Below are 17,212 nucleotides of genomic sequence, written 5' to 3' on the forward strand. Positions count from 1 at the left end.
GGAAAGGTGTGACCGGTCTGACACCTGTTGTGACAAACTGTGAGAGAAAAGCTTGTGTGTAACACATCCAGCTTGAGTCACTGCTCCGATGAACCATGACGAATATCTCTGAAGGCTTTCTGTAGATTAACAGTTGGGCTGAGGTTTCCATCTAGTGGTGAGCCAAGGAATTGCACCACCTGGCCTCGAGATAGATCGAGGATGTTTCCTGTGTTGGAGTTCCTACCGTCCTACCGTAAGACACTTGCTCGGTCTCATCCTGAACAGCTTTGTAAAGCTGTTGTAATATCTCACACAATATATAGGCCCTGGCGAACACACCCTATTTTTCAATGAAGCAAGCGGGCTCTGAAGGCCCGCCCACCAATGAAAACGAAGATTTGGAAAATTAATATCGAGCAGAATTGTTTTTAGTTTTTTTTTTTTTTGGGGGGGGGGGGGGGGGGGGGGATAAATAAAACAACAACCCGTTTCTGGTTTCTGTTTGTGACAATTGTACCGAAAACAACAAACGGCTTTTTGTCATGGGAACTTCCGGCTTGGACTACAAAATTACGTCACCCCTGAGCGCGCGAATTTTGCACCGGAAGCAAGCTCAATTTAGTGTGTGCGAAAACACGCTTGTTGTGTACTATTGTAGGCTGCTGTTCCTTCTTCCTAACATTCATTACTTCTATTTTCGTAAAGTTACAACTTACCAAATGTACTTCAAGTGATAGCTAGCTAGTAATCCTATAGATTTTTCGGTATTTGTGTAGCAAATTTTGCTAGTCGGTGCAGTCATGTCTGATGCCATATCTGATGCTGGCAGCGACATTAGCGGAGATGACAGTCAAGAAGATGTGATGACTCCGGCAGAGCTCATTACAAAGCTAGAAGAGGTAATATCCCAGAAGTTCATTGTTGTTTGAGAGATGTTGTGAGGCGTATCTGTTTAACTTTCTGAGGTCTGGTTTCCTTTGCAAACTCCCCTAATAGCGCATAAGAACAAAAGCAAAGGCAAGCCCTGGGACACTTGCCGTGGTGAGACGCATCTTGACAGCAACAATGTATCTTCCCGTTTTCTTCTAGGCCTGGCTGAATGAGAAGTTTTCTCCTGAACTTCTCGAGAATAAATCAGAGATGGTAGAATGTGTAATGGAACAACTCACTCATATGGTATGTAAACATAGCACCCAGGTTATGTTTTCGCACTTTACGTTCGTACATTTGCGGGCTATAAAGCTAACGACAATTATGTCGTCCCTGCATAGGAGGCTAACCTGCAGAGGGTTAGGAAAGGTGATTTGAAGGCCAGTATACACCGTATGGAAATAGACAGGATCCGCTTCGTTCTCAGTAGCTACCTGCGGTCCCGTCTCCAGAAGGTAGGCCAGCAGTTAAACCATGAATGCATGACGTACATACATTTGTGTTGCTTGCTTTTTCCACAGGTACAGTCTTGCACTTTTGAGGTTCTTACTGTTTAATTGTAACTTGTCTAACTACATGCTCTTATTGTTCTGCCCTTTGGGACTTATTTGGTTTCACACCGTATGCTACATGTTTAGGGGCTATCTCGTTGTTATGATCAGTGACCTATGCACTTTTGTAAAACTCTCTTGGAAGTCGCTTTGGATAAAACCGTCTGCTAAATGCATAAATGTAAATGACGTATCAGCTAAATCACCTGGACGTCATGAGTAGAGGGATATCAACGTTACTAGGATCAATACTATGATTAAACCTAGCAAAGCTCCCAAGTTCCATTCATTTCTGACTCGTTCTGCTTGTTTAGATCGAGAAATTCTTCTCACATGTCCTGGAGAAAGAGAAGTCACGAGCCGAGGGAGATCCATCCTTCCTGTCTCCTGAGGAGTTCGCTTTTGCCAAAGAGTAAGTTTCCTGCTCTTTAACTCTTCAGCTCTGCTATGCTGACACAGAGAGGGAGGGGTTTTGTGGGTCAGGTGTGTTTGTGTTCTGAAGTACATTCCTTGTCTCTCCCCAAGCAACGTAGCAATATCAAACCACTAATCTGTTTCCCTGATCCACTGTACAGATACCTGGCCAACACAGAGATGTATCTGAAGGCTGTAGCTTTAAAACACATGCCCCCTAACCTGCAGACGGTGGACATGCTGAAAGCTGGTAGGAGCTGTCAAATGTAAAAGCTCATCGATCTGTCCAAACAATTTCAAAATGTTTATTGATGTGTGTGTGTGTGTGTGGTGTGTCTAGTGCCAGAGCCATGCCTGGACTCCTTTGTGTTCCTGAGAGTGAAGGAGAGACAGGAGAACATCATGGTGGAGCCTGAGACTGATGATCAGAGGTAACACACCTGCATTCCAGACTAGTCCCCAACCTGCTGCCTACCTGACATCAGTCTGCATGTACTCTTACTGTCCACTAGGTGGCGGTATTGGCCTACAACTCATTACATCAGTATTTCACCATTGAAAGTAAGCAGTAAATGGTGGAATTGAATTATGGACTGATCAAACAATAGTTTTAAATGAAAGTACACCAGATTCTTTATGTGTTTGTTTGTTTGTTTTCCTTCAGAGAGTATGTTGTCGATTTCGAGGAAGGTTCACAGCATCTTATACGATATCGGACCATCGCACCGTTTGTTTCCTCTGGAGCGGTTCAGCTCATTTAACTATCCAGGTACTAGTCTGTGTTTTAGTCCTTCAGTCCGTGTTCTGGAGGTCATGTTCTGTGCTGTATACATGGCTATGGTCTTTGCCTGACTGTGATATATATCTTACATAAGCCTCAGTGTTTTTTTTCCTGTCACTATTTTTAGCCCACACTTTTTGCTCTGGACATTGTTTCATGGCAACCGAAATTTGTTCTATCTGACACCACATTGCCGGAACGGTAATGAGGGGATTTGACGTTTGAATGGGTCCATGGCTCTTGAACGTTGGAAGTCCTAATCCTCCCAGAGTGTAGATAAATGTCTCAGCAGGGCTTACCAAAACAGCTTTGGGAAAACACTGATGGAAGAAATCTGCTTATTTGATGCTGCCACAACTGGCTGGCCAGTTATATCAACTGCAGAATATGACAGAATAATAAACATTTCTGATAGTGTGTCAATATATTTTCTGAATTTGTTCTCTTATTTTTTTCCCCTCTATTTTTTCAGGTGCCTGTTTATCCTCGGTTGAGATGCAGTGTGTTGCTCGCTTCAGTTTGAGATGGTTGACTGGAGGATCTTGTCGGCTCATTATTGAACTCCTCTGAGCAAATGAGAGTGGACGTGTTCTAATTAGGACCCTAAAGATCCAGGAATGAGCCCCACCACTCTGCCTAGCTGTGGACAGAGCTTTCTCAACTGCACTTCTTACCTGAGAGGAAACAGACTACTCCAGGGGCCTTCTGTGTATTTTCACAAGTAGTGAATGAGCATATGTGGGCCACATGAGACTGCGATGGTCGTATGTGATTACAGGACAGGCCCTCCATAAATGAGATACACACTCTCACACCCATGACACTCTTGGGTGACTGCTTCGTCTCAGCAATGACTATATTTTGTGTAGTAATTGTTCTGTTGTCCATTTGGTCATGCTTTCCCTTTTGTAAATATATTGTTTTGGTGTGAAGCTGAGTTGTCTTGTTTCAGGTAGGATGGTAATGCAATGATTTCCAGGTTGTGATCATTTTCACTTTTAGAATAAGCCATCACATTCGTATTTCCTGTTGTCTGAGTGGTGGTATCTCTCAATTTTCTCCTGAATCGTGCAGTTCAGTCTATTTACATGTGCATTGTTAGTGTCTGACATCTTGGGAGGTATCTCATGCTGTCTTATAACTCTCAGTCAAGTTAATAAATATGATACTTGGAACAGTTTTAATACCGCCCATGAGTGAAATAAGAGCATTCCAAACCACGAGTGACAGAAGGATGTTCAAGTTTGTGTGATTTGTCAAACAGGAAGTGTGTAGTAGCTACTGTTTCCATGGTCCTTATCCTCCAATCACCTTCGAGACTGAGCCAGAAGTGTGCTACTACCTGGGCCGACATCGACGGCGTCAAATGAATAATCTGATTCTGATAACCTGGTTGTCTGGTTCTGACTAAAGCACTAACAGCTACGTGCAAGAGCACACGCCAGTTCCCAATCACCACATTGCCACATCATTTTGATGAGCTTCTTTGGAGATATGTTGTGACGGTTGATTTATATCGCAATGTTAAAGAAATTTCCTATCCTGCTTAATCATGGGGTTTTCATCATCTGATGAATCTGACAGAAGTTGTTGTGTGTTGTAATTTACTTTTACTTGAAAATACATAATTGGAAGTAATACCTTTTACTTCCACTCATCACTGCAATGAAGCCTAATTATATTGAACTAAGATGGTTAGTGTATAATTATGCCCATGCATCTTTTAAGTATACCTGTTGTGACTTAACATTGATTGATGGACAGCCTATACATTAATTCTAAAAGTTTGCAGCTAGATGCAGTGTCAGAGTACTCATCAAAATGGTGTCACTAAAGTAGGCTATCTACATGTTAATTCCACATAATAGCACATCCAACTTTACATGGGCCTATAGTACACATAGTATGTAAAGTGATAATTGATCGTTTTTCTGTCACGCCCTGGTGATTGACGTCCAGGCTGTTGTATAACATGGCGTTCCTCTGGTCACGTCTGCTAAGCACCGGAGAAATGGCACTGGAGAAGGTATGTGGGCCACCAGACACCGAGAGAAGGAAGGACCTTCAGCAGAAGGTTTGGACCCCGGCCCAGGGTTCAGTGCGACCATCGTTCGATCAATAACGCCTGGAATAGAACCAGTTATCGGAACAGTCCCCATAGGCCTACCTGTGTAGTGCTGAGTTACTGAAACCTCTGTGCCTCAACACCCCACCTCAGTAATCAATACTAATCTCATCTCTGATGCCTTATCATGTGACTTGGTGGTGATGCGATCATTGTTCATTTACGGGTAAACGCTCTGTTCTCCTCTGGTCATCAGACAGAGACTATGTTGTATTGCGCAAGAAGGATTAAGTTGATTAGTCAAAAGAATTTGGAGGCGGGGCATATGGGTCGTCCTTACAAAGGAAGGAAGAGGAGGTGTAAGTATTGGCTCTACTCACTCAAGATGAATAAATGACAACCAACAACAGTTAGCCTACAATATATTTGTACTGTCTTCTAGAATAAACTTTCTAAAAGGGCAGGCTACGGTTCATTTGACAGAGGAAATTAGAAAATGATGGCTTTTGATATTTAGGAATATAATGACATCAACTCGTGGATTGATTATCAGGTTGTTGTAGAATATTCTGTAGGCTATTCTTGGTTCACCTTTGCCGTTCCAAACTAGGTTAGGAATGCCTGCTGGAGGGTCTATTGTCCAGGGCCCTGAGAACCTGAGTCTGTTCTTCGGCCAGCTCCCTCCCCTGCCCCCACTCTTCCGTGGCACGGATCTGAAAGCCCTTCGACCCTGCATTCGAAAGTTCTCCAGCCCGACCTCCGCAATGTTCCGGGGAGAGCATGGACATTATCGGGAACAATCGAAGAAGAAGCGTGTGGTTTTCGCTGACTCCAAAGGAATGTCCCTAACAGCCGTGAGAGTCTTGTTTGAGATTGAGGAGCGTCCTCGGATGATCCCTCTACCGTCGCTACGAGAGCTGGGGGCCATGACGAACGGCACAGTCAGCACATGCAGACAGGGGCCACAGTGGAGGCTAGACTTTCAACTGCCCGCACCAGACGTCGCTTCCAGACTGCAGGATGTGATGGTCCTCCTGGAGAACTGCAGCGTGTCTGCCTCTGCCATTCATGGGACCGTGCGTGTGATGAATGTCAGCTATGAGAAGGACGTCCACATACGGATCACCTTTAATTCCTGGCGTAGCTACCTCGACGCGCCATGTGCTTTCATGCAGCAACTGTATAGCGGACACGATAAAGACATCTTTGAGTTTACCGTTGCCTTCCCTAAATCTCTGGATGAGAAGGACAAGATAGAATTCTGTTTTCAGTATCTGCCTGGTGGCTACACAACTCCATTCTGGGATAACAACAATGGGAAGAACTATATCCTTTGTCACTGATTGTTTTTTTTTTATCGCCCGACCTTTTTCTTGCTGAAATGTTGCTTTCTGTTATGAATTAAACTGTTTTTAATTACTTTTATTTGTATTGTTTTAAATTGTATACTTGCTAGACTTTTGAGTTAATTGCAACTGAAATAGGTCTCATCTCAGAAACCAGAGTTCTCAATGCCATTACGCTGAGTTTCACCCAAATTAACTGTCAGTTTTCAGGACCAAAATAGTTTGAATAAGGGATGTTTTACACAAAAGCTAACTTTCTGTGATGGTTTTTATGTAAGGAAACAAACAGACATGATCATTGATGTTACTAGGAGTCCCCAGATAAAATCTGTTTAGACTTTCAGCTGGGAACATTTGTTAAGTATTAGGCATTCATCTCAAACCAGGGGGAGAACACAGATATACAGACACAATGTTACTTGACTTAAATAATGGTATCTGTACAATATGGTTGTCACCAGTACATGAAATGCTCTGAACTCTGGCCACATCCCCAGCCATTTCGTCTTTCACTGCCCACCAGCCTTATCCCTAGATGTGTTGCTACTATACATGACAATTCTGAGTTCTAGAACAGAGAGATGGAGGGGGAGGGGGGGGAACAGCATGCGTAAGCCCTCATGATGAGGGCTGCCCCAGATGTGTGACTGTGCTCTACATAGGATGGGTTCCATAGCTCTGCAGCAAACGTCCCCGCGGTTCCTCTGCAGAGAGAACCACCGCGACCATCCAAGTCCTGGTCGGCCCCTCCCCCCCTCCATCCCCCTCAGCGCCCCACGCTGATGTTGCACACCTTGCAGCTGGGGTCCTTCTTGGCGTTGGCCGTGGTCAGGCTCATGAGCTGGTGGCGCCCGCTGATCTGCCCCACCGCGCCCTGTTCCAGGTGGAGGGGCTCCGTGAACAGCACCTCCAGGATGACATCACTGGCGTGGCAGAAGACAGGCTCCTCCCCCGGCTGCTGGGGGGGCGTGTACGTGAGGAAGGGGTTTCCCGACAGGTCCAGCAGGGGCAGGCAGCCGCGGCAGAAGCGATCCCCCTCCGAGCCAGCAGGGGCCAGCACTAACACCACGTAGTGGTAGGCCGTGTACATGCAGTAGAAGTCTGCAAAGTAGAGACAGGTGTTGGGGTTGAGCAGGTGTCCGGCGGAGATCTGAAAGCGCAGAGGGCCGTAGGGGGAGTCGCTGGGGGGGAGGCCCGTGTCGAACTCTGTGTTGCAGCTGAGGAAGACTCCCTGGAGTTTGCCGTTGATGGGAGAGCCATGGCTGCCACTGTTGTCCTTCAGGGCTGGTTGCATCACTCCCCCACACTCAGTCCTGTCAGGCAGAGAGGAGAGGAGGATGACGACTGGGTAACTGGTTCTAGTATCAGTATCAGTGTGAATAACCCCTTACTGTGAAACAGAATTCACGAGTAGAGTGTTGATACTGACCTCACATGTTGGAAGTATTCAGGATGCTGATTCCGATAGAACACAGAGAACTTCAGGAGTCTTCCGGCGGAACCCTTGGCCTTGTCCAGGAGCTGCTGAAGATGGTCCATGGCGTAATCTGAGCAGGGCCCAAATACCAGTCAGCATCCAGTAACGGTGCATGCTAACGGTGCATGCTAACGGTGCACGCTAACGGTATAAAACAGGTGAATCCCATCTCGTCATGAAGGAGTGGATAACAGGCAGTACCTCCAGTGCAGAACTCTACCACCTGGCTCCACTCCGACACCAGGTAGTCCCCATCCGGCTGCCTCACCGCAGTCTGGACCGCTACGCAGTACTCAGTCCGAGGGCTCAGGAACCAGTGACCCCTCACTGCCATGGGCAGAGGCACCGCCTTGGCCACCAGCTTAGTTGGCACGTCCTGGATGGGTCAGATGCAGTAACATAAACATATTTAAAAAAAATGATTATATATATGTATATATACACAAACACATTTAAATTGATATGTATGCATAGGTTATGTCTATAACTTAATTAGTAAGTGGCCATCCACTTGAAAAGCATTCATGGGTTAGTTCATTTTGATATTGGAACAGTGGTGCAATAGTTAGACAGCGATCTCCATTCGACCTGTTGGTTGAAACGTGAACCACCCAGTGTGAAGGTTTTTTATGTAATCACTTTGTAGAGTAGTGAGACTGCCTGACTCGGATGAGATTAGAGGTCTTGTTTTGTCCCAGGTCTCTAAAGAAGCACTGCTTGCTGCGACAAGCTCTGAGGGCCACGTATCCACGGCAACCACGCTGATGCAAGCTTGTTTACCCTGCTTTGGTTGCCAAGTGGTGGATAGGCGTGCAGTGCAATAAGGGAAAGTTATGAGTTTGAGTGAGACTGAGGTGTTTCAATCAGCAAATCCGACAATCCATCTGAATGTTGCACTCGTTCAGTTGAACAGGAGGAAGGAATGTCATTAATCAGTCATCTTTGAATTGGTGTAATTAGGACTGCTTTCACACATCTCAGTCAGTGTCAAGGATGGGAAATATATGACTGAGCATGACGTCTTTAATTTTCCATCCTCTCTCTGGCGAGAGTCTAAGGGGGGGTGAGGCCTTTTCTCATTGGTTGGAACATGCAGAGCTGGTGTGGAAGTATATCTGAGGTTTGTTCAGTTGAACGCAACCACAAGTAATTACAGATACAAAACATGACCCAAATAACAACGTTTTTGCACCGTATCGAATAAAATATCGCATTTTGAAATCCAATTTCCCTGTTTCTGAAAGAGGCACCCAGTCATCAGTCCGCTCAGTGGTAGGTCTGGGATAGCTAATGCAGCTCACCATGAAAATTGCAGAGCTGCAGTTTTAGTGTTTGTCAGTTTTGTGGCCATCCAAGAGGAAGCGAATGTGAGTCACTGGCCTGAAGTAGTTCACAACACACGGAATCCAGTCTCCCTTTAGCGGAGAAACGCACAGAGCATCACTACGACTCTCTCATCGGCGATGCAGCGGCTTCTCCATGCTCTCATGAGCATCCAATTATCTGTGAACCCTAGGTCTGTGGTGTTTTAACAAGAAAATGCCGTCTCACGCAACGCCATGACTCTTCTTTTTCTTTGATTTTAGAAGGTCACGGGGGGGGGGGGGGGGGGGAGCAGGACTTGCGTCATGTTTTGCCATCAAAACCTCTCACTGTGGGAAACACGGTTGACGCAGAGTGATGGGAAGAAAGAACATGGATGTGGACAGAGAGAGGCAGCTTGAGGATCTGAGAGGGAAATCCCGGGCATGGGAGTTTGGGGAGAGGATCGTTTGGGGGGGGGGCGGGGGGGGGGAGTCGGAGAGAATGATGGAGTCAGATGGCTGAGCGGTTAGGGAATCGGGCTACTAATCAGAAGGTTGCCGGTTCGATTCCCGGCTGTGTCAAATAACGTTGTGTCCTTGGGAAAGACACTTCACCCTACTTGCCTCGCTCTGGATAAGATAGTCTGCTAAATGACAATGTAAAATGTAAATGTAATCAGAGAGAGAGAGAGAGTCGGACCCTGTGTTTGAAGCGGTTGTGATCCCTGCTCTCCTTGCGGCTCAAGTCGATGAAGAAGTGCGTGGCCCTCGTCGTGTCCTTGGGACTCATGTCCCACATGATGCGGAAGGAGTCACAGGTCACTTCGCAGATCTGAATATTGCAGGGGGTCGAGAGGGGCTCCATGTTTGCCGGCTTCTGTGGACAGAAAGAGGAGGGTCAGAGTCGTAAGGTCGGCTGCACTCATCCCCTCAGGAATGTCTGGGGGGAGACACACACTGCTCCAGGAAAATAACAATGAAAAAGCCAACAGTTCAGACCAAATTCAATGAACCTTTATGCAGGAGTCGGTGGTCACATCTCCTCTGCTGTTATTTACAGAGCTTCTCAATCTCCTTCTCGACCCCCGTCTTGCCCTCTGTCCCCCTCCCTCCCCTTTGTCCCCCTCCCTCCCCCTCCTTCCCCTCTGTCCCCCTCTCTCTCCCTCTTTCCCCCTCTCTCCTCCTCTCTCACCCTCTCTACTCTTGCCCTTCTCTGACATTTCCCTCCCTACAATATACAACCCTGTATTAGCCCCTCAGCTAAGCGACGGGCGTCTGCAGGTCCCCATCATTTCATAACCCACCTACAGTCTCCTGGCAACCACACAGTGAAGGCTATTATGTTCACACAATGGCAATTTCACTAACAGCTTCCTCATCTGCGATTTCTCAAGGAAGGCATTGTAAAACGTGCGTTTATAGTTTTGTCGGATTGCGTCGAGATGGAGGGAAACGACTGAGTCAGCCCAACAGGAACTGCTTGAGGGGATTCTTGCAGCAGTTTCAAGGCATTTAAAGTCATAAAGGACATAGAAAACCAAGAGGTGACACCACCAGGTGAAATATGACCCAATATATTTGTTTGTCATCAGTCTGGGGATCCAAGCCGGTGCACACAGCCTTGAATACTGGACTGAGTGTGAGACTGAACAGTGGCTCACGTCTACTAGCGTTGATTAGCTGTCATCTCTCCTCTCCTGAATTGATCGCCCCATTGACGTGTCCCCAAAAATGATTATCTCTATGATATTGTCCTGAGGCTAGATGTGCTCCTTGATATTCTACAGTCTCTCTATCCATTTCATTCCTCCATTCTGCACAGTGAAACGTTTCTCTGCTACATTGCTTGTTATGATATTTGTCTGCCTCATCACTCCTTTTGATTCCATGACCTGTTTCCCACCAATCCCAGAAAAGCCAAGAAACCCACAACAAAGCACATGGCACGTTTCCCCGCCATCTCAAGCCAACACGCATCATGGCATATGCTGAAGCAGTGAGGTTCCTGGGAGCACGCTGCTAGCGAATAACACTGAGGGCAGAAAAACGACTGTAAGCTTGTTTGGGGATAATGTGAGGCTGTGTCACACATGGGCGAACCTGCCTTGTGCTGCTAGCGGTTCAGGTCCAGTCCGTAATTGACATGGTGCGGCAGCTCATTAAGGCTTATGCGGTGAGAGAGGAGCCGGCACCTTTGTGTTGTGCTGTGGCTGGAGGGTGCGTACTGGGGCTTGTTGGTTGTGTGTGTGTGTGTGTATATGTTGTGAGTCTCTCCCAGCTGCTGCAGCTGTTCTCGCCCTGTGTTCTCTGTGTGTCCTCTCACATAGAAAACGAGGGCAAGAAGAGATTCTCACAGGACGGTCATCAAAGCATTTGTAGGTCCCCGGTCGCGCTTGCCCCATTTTCAGACGTTTCAAATGTTCAAATGTGGCGTTCCCATATCATTCAAATCGTCACATTTCCTTGCACTCAATTATGCATTGGTGTGCTGAATTGTCAGTCAGTCTAGTCAGAATGACTATGTGCCCTAAATAGGGAGCATCCCTTGAACAGAACTAACAACTATGGACCAAAATATCAACTGTGTATATCAGGATGGCTAAGCCTAATTTGAATATGGTAATTCATGCACTTCCTGTTTGTGTTTGATGTTTTCCAGCATTATTTTCCTCCACAGTCTTCTAGTTCTATGCATGGAAAATGTGCTCATAGTAGCAACCCAATGAAGGGCACATTACTCACTCTGCCCTGTGATATATAAACCTGCTACACTCATACATTATCACACAACATATCTCCATGTGACACTGCCATGATGGATTTCACTGCATCTACTGAGCAGAAATAGGCAGAGAGGTTTCCATGGTTCGAAGAGACGTTGTCTACTGGAGTTGTGGGTATCAGGTGCCGACGAAAGGCTTGATAAGAGTCGTAGGACGTGTGCTGTGAGGTGGAGGGTAACATATGTGAGAGTCAGTAGAGCGGGGTTAAAGGAGCAGATCTCTCTGCATGGCTTGGGAAGAAGATGGTATCATAGACAGTGAGAATGCATATTTGCCATGGAGGATTAGATACGCTTTATCTCAATTCTAAATCATATTTGTAAAGTGTATCTTTTAGTCAGCTCTTTGTTCAGGTTTATGCACATCAGATCATGGTAATCATCATTGATTGGTTGATTCGGTGAGCCTTTTGCCTCTCCATCTGTATCTCCTTGTCTTTACTATCATTGGCACATAGCAGAGATTCAGTACATATTTTAATCACTGATTTGCCAAGGAATATCAAAACAACATATTTAGCATCAAATCAACTGTTAAGTTAACTATTAACTGAGAGGAACTTAGCCTTCAGAAGACCAGAGATACAAAGACACTGACCAGTAAGATCAACAGCATAATAAAACAAGAGATGCCATACCTTTGCTTGGCGGCAGAACGTCTCTGGAAAGTCTGACAGGTCCTCTAGCAGAGGAGATGAGTGTAACTGGAGATGCCCTACCGTCCCCTCCCCTTCTCACTCCTCTCCTCTTCTGCAGTCGATGATAGATACCCTATGAAAAGCGATTAGGAGCTGAACACACTGCCTGCCTTCTCCTCCCCCCTCTCTCACTCTCTCTCTCGTTTACACTTCGTCCCTCCCTGCCTCCCTCCCTCCCACCTCTTTTTTCTTTATCCCGTGGTTCGCACTCCCTCTCTCTCTCTCTCTCTCTCTCTCTCTCTCTCTCTCTCTCTCTCTCTCTCTCTCACTCCCACCTCTCTCCCTCTCTTTCTTCTCCAATCTCTCTCTCTCTCTCTCTGCGCTCAGAGGTTTCTTTTGCTGTGCGTAGCTGCACTGCCTTAACATAAACAACAGTAACTGCTGAGAACACAAGAGATTTGTAATGCCGGTCCATGAGCATTCATAATGAAACTATTCAGCATCAACTCGCTTTCAAACGCTCATGCAATTACACATCGCTGACCAATAACCCTCTCAGAAGGGGTAGCTTCATCCAACAAAAGACGGTGACACTCTGCTAGTCCTTACAGCAACTAGGAAAATACCCACTTGACCCAGGGAATGACTTGTTTGTGAAAGACCTCAGCTGCCTATTTGGCCCTACATTTGCCCTAAATATAGAGATAATCTGTTGTTTATAGATGGATGTAAAAGTCCCCCATGCTTTTATGTTATGAAAATGTGTATGATGATCTTATAGCTCTGACCAAATGTTGCGCCATATGGGCTACCCACACAAACCTACTCACCAATCCTGGGGCAAGGAACAGCCGTTTCTATCTGTTATCAGGGTTAACAAAAATCCAATTTCGAAATGTGAGGTTTGTACTAAATTTTTTAAGAGAAAACATGTGACATTTCAGGACTCTCAAAACAACGGCACCATTAAAATAATGATAACTAGGTGGTTGTCGAAATAAGGGCATGTGGAAAAAGCTTAATCAAGCTTTGGGAGAGATGATTCATTATGCTAACAGCAACAACAATATTATGAACCCAGAAAACGTTTTCAATGGTTTGGCTGAGTGTTATCGCCTAGCACCAGAGCTCCTGTAAAAGGCTGGCTAATGTAGTGCTGGTAAAGCTCACTGATTCCAAAGTGGAATTAAAATGCAATCATCCATCATTAGACATGCCATGACAGCCACAAGGTCGAAATACAGCTGGGGACAGCAGCACCTTGCAGGTTCCACAGTACTTTAATGAATCTCTTCTAATGAGTAATTATGAATAAATTGCATAGGCTACTCGGCAGCAACTCCAGGAGCATAACCAAGAGGGGACCAGGGCCAAGCCACTTCATTCACATGTCCACAGATTTCTGATTGCTTACAATAATTTATTTTTAGAGGCCGCCTCATTTTAAGATGCGACCCCCCAAAATTACATTTTGTCCACGTACCGGACGTTGATACAGTTTGGAAGATTGATCATAAAAGTATTTTTAATCCTCTATATTCGATTTGAGACTGCACACTCTGAACCCCATATGTATAATACACTTGATAACATTTGCATATTACAAAAATATGTAAATGTACAATAACAAATACTTTATTTGTTATTGTACGGTCGGCTGGTACGATAAGAGGTACTTTAGAATGCGCAGGGCAAAAGAAATGCTGCGCAAGTTTGATGCAACCGAAGTGACATAAACGTCACAGACATGGTGCTCTTCAACGCGTAGTGTACAATGAATCAGTAGTCTTACAGTTAATGTGCAGATTTGACAGAAAAGTTAATAACATTTCGGAACAGTACTGTTTATTTGGTGGAAAGCTTCACAAACATCGAGGTAAACTTACCTATAGTTCACAATCGCATTTTTACAGCAGAGGGGTGGAGCAGGTTTTACCCGGCACACCAGAGCGTGGTCTAACCATGTGTTGCCAGTTGCTAGCTTGTGAGTGTGTTGTCACGTTATGGGATAGCTAACTTTAACGACGTTCATAATGAACTAGCTCGCTAACATAAAGCAGGTCTTGTTGTGGTATCGGTTCGGCGGATAATCGGCAATAATCGGTAATCGGCCTGCTAAACATATTCTCCTGATGTAGTCTATTGGCTAGGATGGCAGAACCTGGCCCCAGCGACGCCCCACGCACCCCAACCCCAGGTGGGAGTGGAAGGGGTATGCTGATGGGGCGCAGGCTACCAGCAACCATCTCCCCCGGTCGCCTGCCCTCCATGCGCTCCAGGGACCTTACATTGGGAGGGGTGAAGAAGGTATTGACACCTTATGTAAAGGGAGCATTTCTCTTAAGAGTGCAAGGGTCTGGTGAGAGTGAAAATTATTATTAGACCTAGGTTGGAAGTGTTTTGTGTTAGTCACTGTGCATTTACCGTTTGGTTTTCTTATTTCAGAAAACCTTCACTCCCAACATAATAGGCAGAAAAGCAAAAGATGAGTAAGTTGAATCGATGATTTCCAGAAGCCCTTCTGAAATGTCCTTCTCCCGAACGAGAATGAGCTGTTTTCTCTCTCTCTCAGGCAGAAGGTTGAGGGTGGACAGGCCAGGGGCAGGAGGGACGCAGAACGAGGCGGCCGTGGTCAGAGGGACGGGCGAGGCAGGGGCCGGGGTCGTCCTGAGGTCATCCAGTCCCACTCCATCTTCGAGCAGGGTCCAGCGGACATGATGACTAAAAAGAGGGGTGAGGAGATCACTCTCTGGAAAACCAAATCTGTGTGTGTTCCTCCATAATCTGTTCATTGGGGTTGTTTGTGGCCGTCGTTTGTTCAGCACGTGTGTGTGTGTGCGGGCGCTTCCATCATCTTACATTGTAATTTATCCGACGCTCTTATCCAGAGCGACTTACAGTAAGTACAGGGACATTCCCCCGAGGCAAGTAGGGTGAAGTGCTTTGCCCAAGGACACAACGTCATTTGGGGTGGGCGGGAATCGAACCGGCAACCTTCTGATTAATAGCCTGATTCCCTAACCGCTCAGCCATCTGACTCCTATCTTCCTGTGCTGTTCCCAGGTGGCTGGGAAGGACAGGCAGAAGCCCCTATTGTGGGGCCGTCGCCCATAATCAACATCAAAAAGGAGAAAAGAGAGACGGAGGAGGAGACCAAAGAGATCTTGCGCTCGCTGGAACGAGACAATGTGAGACAATTCAGCACTGGACAATGCGAGTGTGTGTGTGTGAACTTCTACTACATGATTACGTTATTCATTCCCGCTTTCCTCTGTCAGTTTTTGGATGACCCGTACCTGAAGAGTGAGGAGAGGAGCTGCCCGGTCCAGCTGCCCTTGGCCGTGTCAGGCTGGGGGTTCAAGGAGGAGTTTGGTGAACCTGTTGAAAAAGACAACAAGGTGGAGAAGTCTGAGGAGGACAGTGAGGCGATGGAGGACACTGCTGAAGTTAAAGGTACAGGACACCCCAGCCCCCTCCCCCCCAGGCTTTCAGCGACACCCTCCCGAGCTAGGTCACAAGTTGATCCTTTAAGCACTTTTAAAAACAGGTTTCTTTTCAAGACGCCGCTGCCTCCTGTTCCCTCTCTCTCAGTGAAACAAGAACCGGAGGAGGTGTTGGAGGTGAAGGCGGAGTCCATGTTCAAACGTCCTCAGATGCCGGACCCTGAGGTCCTGCAGGACCTTCTGCAGAGCTGCACCCTGAGCAAAGACGAGAAGCTGTTCTTCATGCAGCTTCCTGATTCGTTACCAGGGCAGCCTCCCACCAAGGAGGCGAGGCCAGTGAAGACAGAGGTGCAGTCGGAGGACGGACAATCCATGCTGCTAAAAACGGAATCTCCGGTAGGTTGAATTGGAGGCCTACCTACCAGTTCTCTCAAATGAATGGTCGTTACACACCTGGTTCAAATGAATGGTCGTTATCAGGCTTGGATAACGACCATTCATTTGAATCAGGTGTGTTGGAGCAGGGAAACATCTAAAACAGGGGTGTCGAGCTCCGGTCCTCGAGGGCCGCTGTCCTGCATGTTTTAGATGTTTCCCTGATCCAGCTCACCTGATTCGAATGAATGGTCGTTATAACAACCCTTTTAATTGAATCAGGTGTGTTGGAGCAGGGAAACATCTAAAACATGCAGGACAGCGGCCCTCGAGGACCGGAGTTCGACACCCCTGATCTAAAACATGCAGGGCAGGGAGGGCCCGAGGACCAGGATCGGGAACCCCTGTTCTAGAAGATTCTGCTAGATGTCGGGACAGGGGACTGCGAGAGCCGGGTGTGTGTGCGCACAAGTGTGTCGTTGGAGTGTGTGTGTGTGTGTCACTGTGGCTGTTGTCTCTGTCGAAGGAGGAGCAAGCGGAGGAAAACACTTGCAGTCTGAGTGACTTGCAGGAGGGCCTGGTGGGGAAGATGCTGGTGAGGAAATCGGGTCGTGTGCAGCTCATCTTGGGACATGTCACGCTCGACGTGGCACTGGGGACGCCATGCGCTTTTCTTCAGGTCAGATGACAACCACGGTCATGTTTCCTCGTTGGGTGCGTGTCGTTTTGGACCCGACAGTTTCTTCCCTAAACCGTTTGTTTTCTCAGGAGCTTGTGTCGGTTGGAACGGGAGATGGTCGGACGGGCGACATGTCTGTCCTGGGCCACATCAAACACAAAATGGTCTGCTCACCTGACTTTGAAGCCCTACTGGAGAGCTGAGTGCCGTAGGCCACAGGGTGCTTGCATGTGGGATTCCACACAGCGACAGACCATAATATCTGCGCCTGGCGGTGTCACAGCTGGACATGACAACAGTTGGACATGACCACCTATCTCGTTGTTTCACAGATGTCTAGTTTGGATTTTGAACAAGGTATAGGTATGCTGTAATGGATGAGTTGAAATGTGGATTTTTGAGAAAATACAGTTTGTATATTTAACCAATTATTTATTTTTGGATT

At 46.7% G+C, this 17,212-nt stretch overlaps 4 protein-coding genes across 5 annotated transcripts; 3 read left to right on the plus strand and 1 right to left on the minus strand.

The window, feature by feature from the left end:
• The first annotated feature begins 553 nt into the window (after nt 1–553).
• Nucleotides 554–3,833, plus strand: gins4 (GINS complex subunit 4 (Sld5 homolog)). 2 transcript variants are annotated; one of them, XM_047016047.1, is made up of 9 exons: nt 554–881; nt 1,072–1,158; nt 1,254–1,367; nt 1,778–1,875; nt 2,039–2,127; nt 2,218–2,308; nt 2,390–2,438; nt 2,542–2,646; nt 3,131–3,833. In XM_047016047.1, exons 1-9 carry the CDS (start codon nt 783–785, stop codon nt 3,179–3,181), a joined length of 783 nt encoding a protein of 260 aa, XP_046872003.1. In that variant the 5' UTR covers nt 554–782; the 3' UTR covers nt 3,182–3,833. The 2 variants fall into 2 exon arrangements, with proteins under 2 accessions (XP_046872003.1, XP_046872004.1); XM_047016048.1 differs by lacking the exon at nt 2,390–2,438 and having other exon boundaries at nt 558–881.
• A 1,157-nt stretch (nt 3,834–4,990) lies between these two features.
• ppp1r3c2b (protein phosphatase 1 regulatory subunit 3C2, duplicate b) lies at nt 4,991–6,143 on the plus strand. The gene is made up of 2 exons (XM_047016049.1): nt 4,991–5,082; nt 5,334–6,143. The coding sequence occupies exon 2, from the start codon at nt 5,341–5,343 to the stop codon at nt 6,064–6,066; it is 726 nt and encodes a 241-aa protein (XP_046872005.1). The 5' UTR covers nt 4,991–5,082; nt 5,334–5,340; the 3' UTR covers nt 6,067–6,143.
• A 164-nt stretch (nt 6,144–6,307) lies between these two features.
• On the minus strand, nt 6,308–12,427 carry LOC124464119 (phytanoyl-CoA hydroxylase-interacting protein). The gene is made up of 5 exons (XM_047016040.1): nt 12,271–12,427; nt 9,551–9,727; nt 7,748–7,922; nt 7,499–7,616; nt 6,308–7,382 (listed from the first exon to the last, which is right to left on the minus strand). Exons 2-5 carry the CDS (start codon nt 9,713–9,715, stop codon nt 6,836–6,838), a joined length of 1,005 nt encoding a protein of 334 aa, XP_046871996.1. The 5' UTR covers nt 9,716–9,727; nt 12,271–12,427; the 3' UTR covers nt 6,308–6,835.
• A 1,583-nt stretch (nt 12,428–14,010) lies between these two features.
• On the plus strand, nt 14,011–17,191 carry polr3d (polymerase (RNA) III (DNA directed) polypeptide D). The gene is made up of 9 exons (XM_047016037.1): nt 14,011–14,146; nt 14,409–14,577; nt 14,716–14,759; nt 14,843–15,003; nt 15,334–15,458; nt 15,549–15,723; nt 15,862–16,109; nt 16,615–16,767; nt 16,857–17,191. The coding sequence occupies exons 2-9, from the start codon at nt 14,422–14,424 to the stop codon at nt 16,968–16,970; spliced, it is 1,176 nt and encodes a 391-aa protein (XP_046871993.1). The 5' UTR covers nt 14,011–14,146; nt 14,409–14,421; the 3' UTR covers nt 16,971–17,191.
• The last annotated feature ends 21 nt before the right edge of the window (nt 17,192–17,212 follow it).

Source organism: Hypomesus transpacificus, unplaced genomic scaffold, assembly GCF_021917145.1.
Source record: "Hypomesus transpacificus isolate Combined female unplaced genomic scaffold, fHypTra1 scaffold_31, whole genome shotgun sequence".
In the NCBI taxonomy this organism is placed as follows: domain Eukaryota; kingdom Metazoa; phylum Chordata; class Actinopteri; order Osmeriformes; family Osmeridae; genus Hypomesus; species Hypomesus transpacificus.